Source organism: Heptranchias perlo, chromosome 27 (genome assembly GCF_035084215.1).
Source record: "Heptranchias perlo isolate sHepPer1 chromosome 27, sHepPer1.hap1, whole genome shotgun sequence".
Lineage (NCBI taxonomy): Eukaryota > Metazoa > Chordata > Chondrichthyes > Hexanchiformes > Hexanchidae > Heptranchias > Heptranchias perlo.
The window spans coordinates 36,724,493-36,739,423 of record NC_090351.1 but is presented as its reverse complement, the minus strand read 5'-3'; the positions used below and the strand labels follow the sequence as shown (position 1 = coordinate 36,739,423).

Sequence of the window (14,931 nt, the reverse complement as noted above, 5' to 3'; positions counted from 1 at the left end):
GGCAAATAGCATAGATACATTTAAGGGGAAGCTGGATAAACACATGAAGGAGAAAGGAATAGAAGGATATCTTGATAGGGCTAGATGAAGAGGGGTGGGAGGAGGCTCGTGTGGAGCATAAATGCTGGAATGGACCAGTTGAGCCGAATGGCCCGTTTCTGTGCTGTAGACGTGACATAACTCGATGTAACCAACATCACTAAAAAAGCAGATGATCTGGTCATTATCACATTGCTGTTTGTGGGATCTCGCTGTTTGCAAATCGGCTGCCGCATTTCCTATATTACAACAGTTGACTACACTTCAAAACTGCTTCATTAGCGGTAAAGCGCTTTGGGACTTCCTGGGGTTGTGAAAGGCGCTATATAAATGCAAATCTTTCTTTCTTCTTTTTACATGTGTGGACATCAAATGTGGTTCGGGTTGGATTAACTGTGTAGTCCAATAGCCTGCTGGACTCACCGACTAAATTCAGATACAAAGAAAGGCCACTGGGGGCGTGAGGGGGTAGATGCTGGAGATTGACCCCAAGGAGCTGGTATTGCTCAGCACCACCAGAGAAGAGGGGAGGGGGGTTGGTGGATCTTATAACCAGGTTGGATAGTTGGTGTATAGAATTTGAACCTGCAATGAGTTGGCTGACTTTGTTTGATTCCAGACTGTCGGGTGTACGCAGTGGGCGGAATGGGATCAGACATGCATCCACAAGCCAACCTGCAGCAGTACGACATCATGAAGGACGTCTGGCTCTCACTCCCTGCCATACCCACACCCAGATATGCGACCAGTACCTTCCTTCGAGGCAGCAAGATCCACGTATTTGGTAAGTCCTGGCACATCAACAGGTGGTGGGGCCTCCTGGATTGCTTGGGACACTTCTGTTGTCAACTGTCGTAACTGGTGCATGATCCCACAGAGAGTGAGCGTCCTGAGGTCTCGTGAACTTCAACCTTTTCTTCCTTCCTCTTTCCACCCTGTTGGTTCCTCATCTAACCATGACTGCTTGATTTACAATGACTGCGTTTCCTAAATTACAACAGTAACTACACTTCAAAAGTACTTAATTTCATAGCATCATAGAATGGTCACAGCACAGAAGGAGGCCATTTGGCCCATTGATTCCGTGCTGGCTCTCTGTAAGAGCAATCCAGCTAGTCCCACTCCCCCGCCCTATCCCCCTAGCCCAGCAAATTTTTCCCTTCAAGTACTTATCCAATTCCCTTTTGAAAGCCATGATTGAATCTTCCTCCACCATCCCCTCAGGCAGTGCATTCTAGATCATAACCACTCACTGTGTAAAAAAGTTTCTCCTCATGTCACCTTTGGTTCTTTTGCCAATCACCTTAAGTCTATGTCTTCTGGTTCTTGACCCTTCCGCCAATGGGAACAGTTTCTCTCTCTCTACTCTGTCCAGACCCTTCATGATTTTGAATACCTCTATCAAATCTCCTCTCAACCTTCTCTGCTCTAAGGAGAACAACTCCAGCTTCTCCAGTCTATCCACATAACTGAAGTCCTTCATCCCTGGAACCATTCTAGTAAATCTTTTCTGCACCCTCTCTAAGGCCTTCACGTCCTTCTTAAAATGCGGTGCCCAGAATTGGACACAATACTCCAGTTGTGGCCAAACCACTGCTTTATAAAGGTTCAACATAACTTCCTTGCTTTTGTACTCTATGCCTCTATTTATAAAGCCCAGGATCCCGTATGCTTTTTTAACTGCTTTCTCAACCTGCCCTGCCATCTTCAACAATTTGTGCACGTATACCCCCAGATCTCTGTGCTCCTGCACCCCCTTTTAGAATTGTATTAGTTTATATCGCCTCTCCTCATTCTTCCTACCAAAATGTATCATTTCTCACTTCTCTGCATTAAATTTCACCTACCACGTGTCCGCCCATTCCACCAGCCTGTCTATGTCCTCTTGAAGTCTATCACCATCCTCCTCACTGTTTACTACACTTACAAGTTTTGTGTCATCTGCAAATTTTGAAATTGTGCCCTGTACACCCAAGTCCAAGTCATTAATATATATCAAAAAAAAGCAATGGTCCTAGTACCGACCCCTGGGGAACACCACTGTACACCTCCCTCCAGTCCGAAAAACAACCGTTCACCACTACTCTCCGTTTCCTGTCACTTAGCCAATTTCGTCTCCATGCTGCCACTGCCCTTTTTATTCCATGGGCTTCAACTTTGCTGACAAGCCTATTATGCAGCACTTTATCAAACGCCTTTTGGATGTTCATATTAATTTACTATATAAATGTCTTTCTTAATCTGTTTTTTCAGTGATGTTGGTTGAGGGATAAATATTGGCCTAGATTACGTGCTCAAGTCTCTGAAGTGCGACTTGAACCCAGGACCTTCTGACTCGGTGATCCCACAAACGGCAATGTGATAATGACAAGATAATCTGTTTTAGTGGTGTTGGTTGAGAGATAAATTATTGGCCCGGACACCGGGGAGAACTCCTGCTCTTCTTTGAAATAGTGCCGTGGGATCTTTTATGTCCACCTGAGAGGGCAGACGGGGCCTTGGTTTAACGTCTCATCCGAAAGACAGCACCTCCAACAGTGCAGCACTCCCTCAGTACTGGCACTGGGAGCGTCCGCCTACATTATGTAAAATGTTGTTTTGGAACAATTCTGTTCCTCTCCTCTTCTCACCTTTTTCTCCTCTCCTCTCCTGAGGTTTGAGATCCGCGGTGTGTAAACCTGTGCTGGGATAGCTCGGAGACCAGGTCGAACTGAAGTAGTTTTGTGCGTTTCTCCCATGCAGGTGGGAGACAAGCAAAGAACCCGGTCACAGCGTTCGAAGTCTACGACACCGAGGCCAGGTCCTGGACCAAGTTTCCCAGTATTCCTGGCCGGCGGGCCTTCTCGAGCCACGTGATGACGGAGAAGAGCTTCTTCAGTCTGGGAGGCCTGCAGCAGGCTCGAGGCTACAAGACGCCCAAGTTTGTCAAGACTGTGGAGGTGTTTGACATTGAGCAGGGTATGCATGGGCTTCCCTGTAGAGAGTAACAGCCCAGCGAGCAGAGTAAAACCCCACAGAGAATATGAATATCAATAACAACTTGCATTTATATAGCACCTTTAACGTAGTAAAATGCCCCAAGGCATTTCACAGGAGCGATTATCAAACAAAATTTGACACCGAGCCACGTAAGGAGATATTAGGACAGGTGACCAAAAGCTTGATCAAAAAGGTGGGTTTTAAGGAGTGTCTTAAAGGAGGAGAGAGAAAGAGGTGGAGAGGTGGAGAGGTTTAGGGAGGGAATTCCAGAGCTTAGGGCCTTGGCAGCTGAAGGCACAGCCGCCAATGGTGGAGCGATTAAAAATTGGGGATGCGCAAGAGGCAAAAATTGGAGGAGCGCAGAGATCTCGGAGGGTTGTAGGTCTGGAGGAGGTTACAGAGATAGGGAGGGGCGAGGCTATGGGGGGGATTTGAAAACAAGGCTCTCTGCATAGTAGAGAGTATGTGATGCCTGGAGTTTTTTTTATTCATTCTCGGGGATGTGGACGTCGCTGGCAAGGCCAGCATTTATTGTCCATCCCTAGTTGCCCCTTCTTCTTGAACCGTTGCAGTCCGGGCGGTGAAGGTGCTCCCACAGTGCCGCTAGGGAGGGAGTTCCAGGATTTTGACCCAGCAACGATGAAGGTACGGCCGATATACGTCCAAATCGGGATGGTGTGTGACTTGGAGGGGAAACGTGCAGGTGGTGGTGTTACTGCCCTTGTCCTTCTAGGTGGTGAAGGTCGCGGGTTTGGGAGGTACTGTCGAAGAAGCCTTGGCGAATTGCTGCAGTGCGTCATGTATACACTGTAGTACACACTGCAGCCACGGTTCTCCAGCGGTGAAGGTGGTGGATGGTGTTCCAATCAAGCTATATATAGAGGGTCTGCTGAGGGATGTGAGGATATTGTACAGTACATGGTTGCTTTATACAGTGGTTTATGCTCAGTTGTTTACAGCTCCACCAAGAAATTCTAAGTGTGGAGTCTTGCTGGGGGTACAGTCTTTCCTGTAGCTCATCCAAGTGTCCATTCTTCACATATGAGCTTAAACTACAGGAACGTAAGAACAGGTGGAGGCCATTCAGCCCCTCGAGCCTGTTCTGCCATTCAATTAGATCATGGCTGATCTGCACTCTGCACCTCAACCCCGCCTTTGCTCCATATCCCTCAATACCCTTACCTAATAAAAAAATCTATCGATCCCAGTCTTGAAAATTTCAATTAACCCCCAGCATCCAGAGTCTTTTGTGGGGACAGAGTTCCAGATTTCCACTACCTTTTGTGTGAAAATGTGCTTCCTGATTTCACTCAATGGCTTGGCTCTAATTTTAAGATGATGCTCCCTTTGTTCTCTGTATCTACCTTATTGAATCCCTCAACCGTTAAGAGTGCACCAGCTATTCAACCATGGGGGGATCTTGCTCTGACCTGACATCCTCTCGGTCACACGTTCTGGCAGGAATCGCTAGATGGTGATCTGGAGCAGGACCCTTGGCCGTCTCCCTTCCCCCCCCCTCGCCCTGAGACTGTTAGATCAGTTTCAGTGTCTAAGCTGGAATCAGCTCGCTCACAACAGGCCAGAGATCAAACCTGGGACTGTCCCAGTCTGCTCCTGATGTGCGTGTGTTATATGATATGTTTGTGTTTAGTCTTTTTTTTTTAAAAAAGAGCTTTCGAAGCATTCAACAATGAGGTTACCATGAATGTAAATTGCATTTTATAAAGGGACTATTTCGACTGAAACTTTTATACCCAGACTCCCTGGGGAGATCTTCAGCTTACCTCTTGAAATAGACACTGTGGGCCTTGCGCCCGTTATAGAAACTGTCTGATTTTTCTTTCTCTTGATCTCAATGGAAAGGGAAATCGAGCAGCCTCTATAACAAGTCCCCAACCTGCAACGCCAGTTTTAGGCTCCAGCAGTACCTCGAAATTTCCCCCCTCAGTTCAATTATTTCAATCTTTTAACATTCTTCCCCAAGTTGTTCTTTTGAAGAATGGCCACTTGCTGGAGACAACTGCCCTCCAATATCTTGCCCAAGGTGGCCATTCTTCACTCGTGAGCTGTGACTATGAGTGGCAGCGGGTTATACAACTACAACAGCTTGCATTTATAAAGCACCTCGATCGTAGTAAAACATCCCAAGGCGCTTCACAGGAGCGGTTACCAAACAGAATTTGATGCTGAGCCGCATAAGGAGATATTAGGACAGGTGACCAAAAGCTTGGTCAAAGTGGGAGGTTTTAAGGAGCGTCTTAAAGGAGGAGAGAGGTAGAGAGGAGGAGGGACATCACAGCTGTACCTGGCCTTATCCTTTTAGGCATGATGTGGAGATGCCGGTGATGGACTGGGGTGGACAAATGTAAGGAGTCTTACAACACCAGGTTATAGTCCAACAGCTTTATTGGAATCACAAGCTTTCGGAGCTTTCCTCCTTCGTCAGGTGACGAAGGAGGAAGCCTCCGAAAGCTTGTGATACCAATAAAGCTGTTGGACTATAACCTGATGTTGTAAGACTCCTTACATTTATCCTTTTAGGAACATAGGAATTGCTAGACGAAAAAAGAGCAGGGTCCATCCAGTTCGCCTTCTCCCATCCTGGTAGTCGCATGATACAATGATAATAGAGTTATTGACTAATTATGGCAATCAATCTCCATCAATTAGTCTACAGCATGAGGCGAGGAAAACCCCAGGGGTGAAGAGCAGCTTATGTGCAGTTCCTAACAGATGATGATCAGGAGCAGGAACCCTGGCTGATTCTTTTTACCTCCATAGCCCCAGGGGCACTGAGGCCAAGAACAGTGCCCCTAAATGAAGGAACTCAACATAGACCAGGGATTGATCCTGGGTCGCTCCTGGCCTGTCTGTGGTTCAGCACCGGACCACGGGGTAGATTTTGACTTTGTGCAATAGTGTAAAGCGGGTGATAGCGAGTCAGAAGGCCATTTTACATCTCTCCCCATTTTTATTCCCAATGACTTTAATCGGGAGAGATGTAAAATAGGCTCCTGATTCTCTATCACCGTTTTATACCATCGCACAAAGTCAAAATCTACTCCCATGTCTCATTTTATGTTTTATCTCTTTCTCTTTCTCCTTTTCACTCTTTCTCTTTCTTACGCTCACCAACTGTCCATCACTGTCTTTCTCCCCTTCTCTCTCTCCCTTCTCCCTCTCTCTCTTTCTTTCATGGGCACAGGAGTAGGTCATTTAGCCCCTCGAGCCTGTTCCGCCATTCAATTAGATCATGGCTGATCTGTATCTCAACTCCATCTACCCGCCTTGGGTCCGTAACCCTTAATACCCTTACCTAACAAAAATCTATCAATCACAGTTTTGAAATTTTCAATTGACTTCCAGCCTCAACAGCCTTTTGGGGGGAGAAAGTTCCACATTTCCACTACCCTTTGTGTGAAGAAGTGCTTCCTGACATCACCCTCTGAACGGCCTAGCTCTAATTTCAAGGTAATGCCCCCTTGTTCTGGACTGTCCCACCAGAGGAAATAGTTTCTCTCTATCTACCCTATCAAGTCCTTTAATCATCTTATAAACACCTCAATTAGGTCATCCCTTAATCTTCTATACTCAAGGGAATACAAGCCTAATCTAGGCAACCTGTCCTCATAATTTAACCCTCTTACCCTTCGTACCATTCTGGTAAATCTGCACTGCACCCCCTCCAAGGCCAATATATCCTTCCTGAGGTGAGGTGCCCAGAATTGAATGCAGTCTCCAGATGAGGTCTAACCAGAGCTCTGTACAGCTGTAACATAACTTCCACCCTTTTGTATTCCAGGCCTCTTGAGATAAAGGCCAACTTTCCATTTGCCTTTTTTAATTATTGTTTGTACCCGTCCATTAGCTTTTAGTGATTTCTGTACTTGGACCCCTACATCTCTCTGCTCCTCCACAGCTCCTGGCTTCTCGCTGTTCATTCTTTGCTTACACTCTCCCTTTTGTTCTCCGCCCTTTCCCGTTGACTAACCAGGAGGCTGGATGAAGACGGAACGCCGGTTAAACATGAGGAAGAGGAGAGCGGACTTTGTGGCTGCATGTCTCCGAGGAAGGGTGATAGTGGCTGGAGGTCTAGGTGAGTCAGTCACTGCAACATTATCCCATCGGAATATTGTTCCACCTTTTGTACAGTCTTAAGGTCCTTCTACATTACGTTTCCTATATTACAACAGTGACTACACTTCAAAAGTACTTCGTTGGCTGTAAAGTGCTTTGGGATATCCCGAGGTCGTGAAAGGCGCTATATAAATGCAGGTTCTTTTTCTTTCCTGTATCATGTGCCATTCCTAGCTGAGAGCCCGGGCTGTGGCTGTCTGTTGCTGGCCTCTTGCTAAAGCTCCACATACATCTGGCCACTAGATGGCGCGTGAGATCAGTACGAGTTGAATTTTGTCTCTTGCTGCCTCTAAGGAAGCCCCTGGATATCGCTCGTAACTTTTTTTTGTATTCGTTCTCAGGATGTGGGCGTCGCTGGCAAGGCCGGCATGTACTGCCCATTCCTAGTTGCCCTTTGAGAAAGTTTGATACAACTGAGTGGCTCCCTAGGCCACTACCGAAGGCAGTTAAGAGTCAACCACATTGGTGTGTGGGACTGGAGTCACATATAGGCCAGACCGGGTAAGGACGGCCAGGTTTCCTTCCCTAAAGGACGAGTGATCCAGTTGGGTTCTTACGACAATCCAACAGCTCCATGGTCACTTTTACAGACACCAGTTTTTTCTCATTTCCTGATTTTTTTTTAAACTGAATTCAAATTCTTAAACTGCCCAAGGCGGGATTCGAACTCATGTTCTCTGGATTAAGAGTCCAGTGACGTAACCACATTCGTTAATGGCTGAGGTTGGGAGACTCACTGTGTGGAGAATCAATGGAAGGAGAACTTGATCAACAAGTGGAATGGACTTTGGGCAGAGAGATCGAGGGGAAAACCCTGGAATCACTTGAGAAACAATCAGATGCAGAAACTGGGGGGACTGTGGAGTTGCTCGAGACGGGTGAATTAAGATTGGCCTGGATGATCTCCCTCATCTGTAAGGCTCTTGCGATCATGTTGCCATGTTAACACGATCCTGTTCTGTGGATTGAATGTCCTGAATACCAACACTTACATCGAATTACATAGAATTTACAGCACAGAAACAGGCCATTCGGCCCAACTGGTCTATGCCAGTGTTTATGCTCCACACGAGCCTCCTCCCTCCCTACTTCATCTCACCCTATCAGCGTATCTTTCTATTCCTTTCCCCTCGTGTGTTTATCTAGCTTTCCCTTAAATGCATCTATGCTATTCACCTCAACCACTCCTTGTGTTCCTCATTCTAACCATGCTTTGAGTAAATATGTTTCTCCTGCATTCCCTATTGGATTCATTCGTGGCTATCTTATATTTATGGCCCCTAGTTTTGGTCTCCCCAACTCGTGGAAGCATCTTCTCTACGTCTACCCTATCGAACCCCTTCATAATTTTAAAGATCACCATTAGGTCACCCTTCAGCCTTCTCTTTTGAACAAAGCCTGTCCCAGGCACTGTTAATACAGATTTCTGTTTCCACTGTCGTCTTTATATTTTGTGCGAACAGTAACGTATCCCAACTGCATAACAACTCTGTGACTCAAATGGATACCGTTTAATTATAAATTTTACAAAAGGTCCGAGGGCAGGAGCTAAATTCCCTGGTGTTTGGCTCGGGCACCCATGTGAGCTTCTCCTCACTGAATTCTATGCTGAGCGGACAATGCAGTGACGGAAGTATGAAATCATATATATTTCCAGCACTGCACGTCATAGTCTAGAAAAGGTCACCAAACTGTCGAGTTGCCCAGATTCTATCACCTATTCTAAGAAAGAACTTAGATTTATATAGCGCCTTTTATGACTCAGAACGTCCCAAAGCGCTTTACAGTCAATTAAGTACTTTTGAGGTGTAGTCACTGTTGTGATGTAGGAAACGCAGCAGCCAATTTGCACACAGCAAGGTTCCCCAAACAGCAATGTGATAATGACCAGATAATCTGTTTTTTTTAAGTGATGTTGGTTAAGAGATAAATATTGGCCAGGACACCGGGGAGAACGCCCCTGCTCGTCTTCTAAATAGTGCCATGGGATCTTTTACATCCACCCAAGAGGGCAGACGGGACCTCAGTTTAACGTCTCATTTGAAAGACGGCACCTCTGACAGTGTGGCACTCTCTCAGTACTGCACTGGGAGTGTCAGCCTAGATTTCGTGCTCAAGGCTCTGGAGTGGGGACTTGAACCCACAATCTTCTGACTCAGAGGCAAGAGTCCTACCAACAGCACCCACAGCTGACACAAGGTGCCAGCATTGAAATGCCTCCAGGGGATTTCGAAAGGTTCAGCAGCTCCCTACTCTTTTCAGAGTGTCTCTGGGAAAGGCACGGCTGTACCCACCGACCCACCTCCCCAAATGGGAAACGTGTATCAGGTGAGGAGACCCAAGGAAGGCGGAAGAGGGAAGGAAGGGCCTTCCCCTCGTTTGTCTTTTGAAAAATGTCAGCAGCCTCCAACTTTAAGGGTGTGCAATTCCAGGATGGCACCAGCAGGGGCTGCTAAAGGCAAAGAGAAACAGTCAATGGGAATGTATTTACTGTCACAAGATCGTAAGATCGCGACAGGCAAAGTTGGCCATTTACTGGGGGAAAACCTTGTCTTCCAATCTGTGTCCAACTGTCTCTTAAATTATACCAAATGCCTTACCTGGGAATCCATTCTTTATGTGAGGAAAAGCGTCCGCTGGAGCAGTTTCGATACAACTGAATGACTTGCTAGGGCCATTTCAGACAGCAGTTAAGAATCAACCATGTTGGTGTGGGACTGGAGTCACATATAGCCCAGCCCGGGCAAGGACAACAGGTTTCCTTCCCGAAAGAGTGAACCAGTTGGGTTTTTAATGATAACCCAACAGCTTCACGGTCACTTTTACTGATACCAGCTTTTTATTTCCAAACTTTTTAAAACTGATTTCAAAACTGCCATGGTGGGATTTGAATTCATATTCTCTGGATCACTAGTCCAGTAACATGATCACTACACGACTGTACTCACTAATTAATTTAGGGAAGTATAAACCCTCTCTCCACCAGCTGGTAGTCCTTTACACTTTACATCTCAAAATGGTTCAGTTCATCCAACCCAGTATTACCCAAACCTTTTTGTTCTTTTCGGAGAGTGCCTGCATTTTCACTCTCAGTCCCGCAGTGACTGGGTACAGGCAAGTGACTAGTGTCTGAGAGGGTTTGGGGGTCGGGGAACGGGGGCAGGGGACAGAGGACAGGGAACAAGATACAGGGGACGGGGATGGGGGCCGGGAGGCGGGGGACGGGGGCTAGGGGTCAAGGGACAGAGGTCAGGATACAGGGGGGAGGGAACAGAAGTCAGGGGGACGGGGGACGGGGGCCAGGGGTCGGGGGAATGGGATACCGGGGACAGGGAACAGAAGTCAGGGGAATGGGATACAGGGGACAGGGAACAGAAGTCAGGGGGACAGGGGCAGGGCTCCTTTAGCATTGGTTGGGGAATAAAGTAACTTTAATGAGGTGAAAAGTGTATAATCAGTGTAAAAAGGTCCCGGCAGCTACAGTGCACTGTGCGTGTTAAAGGTCCCGGCAGCAGGAGGGCTCTACAATCCATCTCAGTGCCCATTGGTCAGGAAAGGAGGAAATTTGGCCGGGATCCCCAATTGCCATTGCCATCGGCCGAGATTGTGCAGGCCTGTGGGCTCCAGCGGGTGAGGGGATTGGCGTCGGCTGTGATGCTCCCTGTGGTTGAATAGCCTGCCAACACTCACCCCCTAAACTCATGGACGTGACGTACTGCCGCTCGGGCGGGTTCCCATGGGGACCGTTACCCAGCGTGAGCGAGTGCCTACAGGACACGAGGGGAGTAAAACAGGCAGGGACCAAAAAAAATAAATATTGGATGCCAAGGTATGTCTCACAATGTGGGCCTTCTCCTGAATTTTCTCTCAGCCATTTCGATTTGGGTTAACCATGTCTCTACACATAATACAAACCTTTGCTCAACCTGAGCCTGAAGTCACTTTCCGTGGCGGATGAATCAACCGGTCTGTCTGCTTTTCAGGTAACCAGCCGGCAGTCCTGGGCTCGGCCGAGGCCTTTCACCCGGCGAAGAATAGGTGGGAGAGTCTACCGCCCATGCCCACCGCCCGCTGCACCTGCTCCAGCATCGTCTTTCAGAACCGTCTCTTCGTCATCGGCGGCGTCTCGCACGGACCCAGCGACGCCGTGGAAGCCCTCTGCCTGGCCGACCCGTAGATCCGTTACCGGCGCACGCGAGGCCTGACCGTACGTGGAGGAGCGGTCAGTCTGGGCAGGCGGAGGCCTCTTACTCCAGTGGGTTTAATCTTTTTTTGCTTCTGGCTGTTCAGCTTGAAGGCTTTGCGGTCCCTTCCCGACCCCAGTGAAAGTGGTGCAACTCAGGAGAGAGCTGAATTCCCTTCTCCCCATCCCCCCACACTCCCCCTACCCCCGACACTCCCCCTCCCCCTCAGCTCACCTCTGCCATTTCCTGGAGACGATCAGTTCAAGCCCCCAAAATGGGGGCGCCCGAATTTCCAAACCCAGATCTGTTCGGATCAGCAACTTGAGATATCCGCAAATTAATGGTAAAGTGGGTTTAAACTTTGTATGTGTGTCTCTCGAAGTTCCATGATTCGCACCTGTACAGGCAATGAAGGCAAAAAAAGCTTGGACACTCTCGTATCGTTACATACGTCCTCCGATGTTGCTGTCCGACCGAATCCACGTAACAAATCTATTAATGTTGCGAGGTACAGCATTGCATTGGTTATAGCACCAGACCAGCAGCCCAGAGGTTGTGAGTTGAAATCCTCCCATGACAAGTTGTAACATTTTGGGATACATTATTATGAGTAGTTTGAGACATGAGATGTGGTGAGTGTAACAGGCTTGGGAGGAACAGGTGACTTTGGACCCATGGTTCCCAAAGCTCTCCACCACTGGGGGTTTTCCTCGCCTCATGTCTGGGTCTGTTGCAGTCTAATTGATGGAGATTGATTGCTATTATTGCTAGATTGATTAGTCAATTAACTCCATTATCATAGTATCATGCAACTACCAGGATGGTAGAAGGCAAACTAGATGGACCCTGGTCTTTTCTCATCCAGCAATTCCCATGTTCCTATAAGAACATAAGAAATAGGAGCAGGAGTAGGCCAATCGGCCCCTCGAGCCTGCTCCGCCATTCAATAAGATCATGATGTGGAGATGCCGGTGATGGACTGGGGTTGACAATTGTAAACAATTTTACAACACCAAGTTATAGTCCAGCAATTTTATTTTAAATTCACAAGCTTTCGGAGATTTTCTCCTTCCTCAGGCAAATGTTTCAAGATCTCGAAACATTTGCCTGAGGAAGGAGAAAATCTCCGAAAGCTTGTGAATTTAAAATAAAATTGCTGGACTATAACTTGGTGTTGTAAAATTGTTTACAATAAGATCATGGCTGACCTGATCCTAACCTCAAATCTAAATTCATGTCCAATTTCCTGCCCGCTCCCCGTAACCCCTAATTCCCTTTACTTCTAGGAAACTGTCTGTTTCTGTTTTAAATTTATTTAATGATGTAGCTTCCACAGCTTCCTGGGGCAGCAAATTCCACAGACGAATTAACATTATGTAACATTAAATTCAATAAATCTGTTAATTTATGGGCTAGCTCCAGACAAAAATGACCATGAAAGCTACTGGATTGTAACTAAAACCTAACTGACTCACTAATGTTCTTCAGGGAATTCCAGTCCCACACCATGTGGTTGGCACTTAATGCCCTCTGGGATGGCCTCGCAAGCCAACTGTGTGGTCAGGGCAACTGGGGATGGGCAATAAATATGGCCTTGCCAGCATCACCCACATCCTGAGAGCAATCAAAAATTAAAATAACCTCCCTGTATTCGGAATATCCCATTGTCTGATCCCAATCGCAACGCTTTTGTGGGGAATCATTTTTTTAGTCTTGGCTCAGTGGCAGCATTCTTGCCCCACTCCAGATACTTGAGCACGTAAACTAGGCTGACACTCCCAGTGCTGTACTGAGGGAGTGCTGCAATGGCGGAGGTGCCGTCTTTCGGATGAGACATTAATCTGAAGCCCCGTCTGCCTCCTCAGGTGGACGTACAAGATTCCGTGGCACTATTTCGAAGAAAAGCAGGGGAGTTCTCCCCGGTGTCCGGGCCAATATTTATCCCTCAACCAACATCACTAAAAAAAAACAGATAATCTGGTCATTTTCACGTTGCTGTTTGTGGGACCTTGTTTGCAAATCGGCTGCCGCGTTTCCCACATTACAACAGTGACTACACTTCAAAAGCACTTCATTGTCTGTAAAGCGCTTTGGGACGTCCTGAGGCCGTGAAAGGCGCTATATAAATGCAAATTCTTTTCCCTTTTCTCTTTTATTTTGAAGGCCCTTTCCCACAGGAATAAATTATATGAAAGGAGCTACCCAGAGCGCACCACGGGTGGCAGAAGATCCCAGAATCTGCAAGTGTTGCATATCACTGGGTGAAAGAAACCCCACATGGTGCAGTATTGCTATCTGTGCAATGAAATGGGGCGAGGCATGTTAAGGACACTGGAACAGTTAGAGATCAGCAAACATTTTGTTAAACCCGCCGTTTGCAGTTTTATAGGAAGATCGATGATTCTGGTACTTGATCTGACAAATAGATAACTTCACCACAGTGGTTATCTTTTAAACCAAATCCCAATTCAAAAGGGTCATTAACTTCAATACAAGCCTTCTAAAACAATTCTTCTGTTTCAGAAAATATAAAGGGTGCTTAACTCACCGCAATACTGTTTAACTTAAAGCAAATAGGAAATAAAGAATAATTAACATTTATTTTTCTAAGTTTGCTGATGTGAAGCCCTGGTTCTGCTCACTGCTGTGCAAATCGGGACAAGTATTCGAGAGAAGACATCTTTTGGATGAGTCCAATAAACTTTAAATATAATTTTGCTTTTTCTAAAACTATTTCCAACTCACTTTTGCTGCCTTTTTTTTATTATTCGTTCACGGGATGTGGGCGTCGCTGGCGAGGCCAGCATTTATTGCCCATCCCTAATTGCCCTTGAGAAGGTGGTGGTGAGCCGCCTTCTTGAACCGCTGCAGTCCGTGTGGTGACGGTTCTCCCACAGTGCTGTTAGGAAGGAAGTTCCAGGATTTTGACCCAGCGACAGTGAAGGAACGGCGATATATTTCCAAGTCGGGATGGTGTGTGACTTGGAGGGGAACGTGCAGGTGGTGTTGTTCCCATGCGCCTGCTGCCCTTGTCCTTCTAGGTGGTAGAGGTCGCGGGTTTGGGAGGTGCTGTCGAAGAAGCCTTGGCGAGTTGCTGCAGTGCATCCTGTGGATGGTGCACACTGCAGCCACAGTGCGCCGGTGGTGAAGGGAGTGAATGTTTAGGGTGGTGGATGGGGTGCCAATCAAGCGGGCTGCTTTATCTTGGATGGTGTCGAGCTTCTTGAGTGTTGTTAGTCTAGCCTCCTTATTAGTCTAGCCTGCTTTCTATTTCTAGTTTTCTCCCTTCCTCTCCTGAAGCCTCCGACTCATACTGGGACACAGTTTCCCTGGCACTGGGCTCCCACCAAAACCTTGCCCACAGTGAGTGGTGGTGGACTATTCAACTGTGGATGCATCACAGCCAAGTCTGAACCCATCCTCATCTGAGGTCCACAGAGACACAACTCCAGTATGAACAGCATTCTGGCTTTTCCTCTCGACTCTGAGTCAGAAGGTTGTGGATTCAAGTCCCACTCCTGAGCGCATAATCAAGGCTGACGCTCCAGTGCAGTACTGAGGGAGTTCTGTACTGTCGGAGGTGCAGTGTTTC

The 14,931-nt window shown here is 47.2% G+C and overlaps 1 protein-coding gene across 1 annotated transcript in view; it reads left to right on the top strand.

Annotated features, from left to right (window-relative positions):
* Nucleotides 1-12,339, top strand: part of klhdc8a (kelch domain containing 8A) — a 31,463-nt gene extending 19,124 nt beyond the window's left edge. The window contains exons 5-8 of the mRNA XM_068007668.1: nt 659-823; nt 2,782-2,997; nt 7,013-7,114; nt 11,139-12,339. Of these exons, the coding sequence (XP_067863769.1) occupies nt 659-823; nt 2,782-2,997; nt 7,013-7,114; nt 11,139-11,332 (677 nt within the window). The 3' untranslated portion in view covers nt 11,333-12,339. The remainder of the gene's footprint in view (nt 1-658; nt 824-2,781; nt 2,998-7,012; nt 7,115-11,138) is intronic.
* Nucleotides 12,340-14,931: the final 2,592 nt, after the last annotated feature.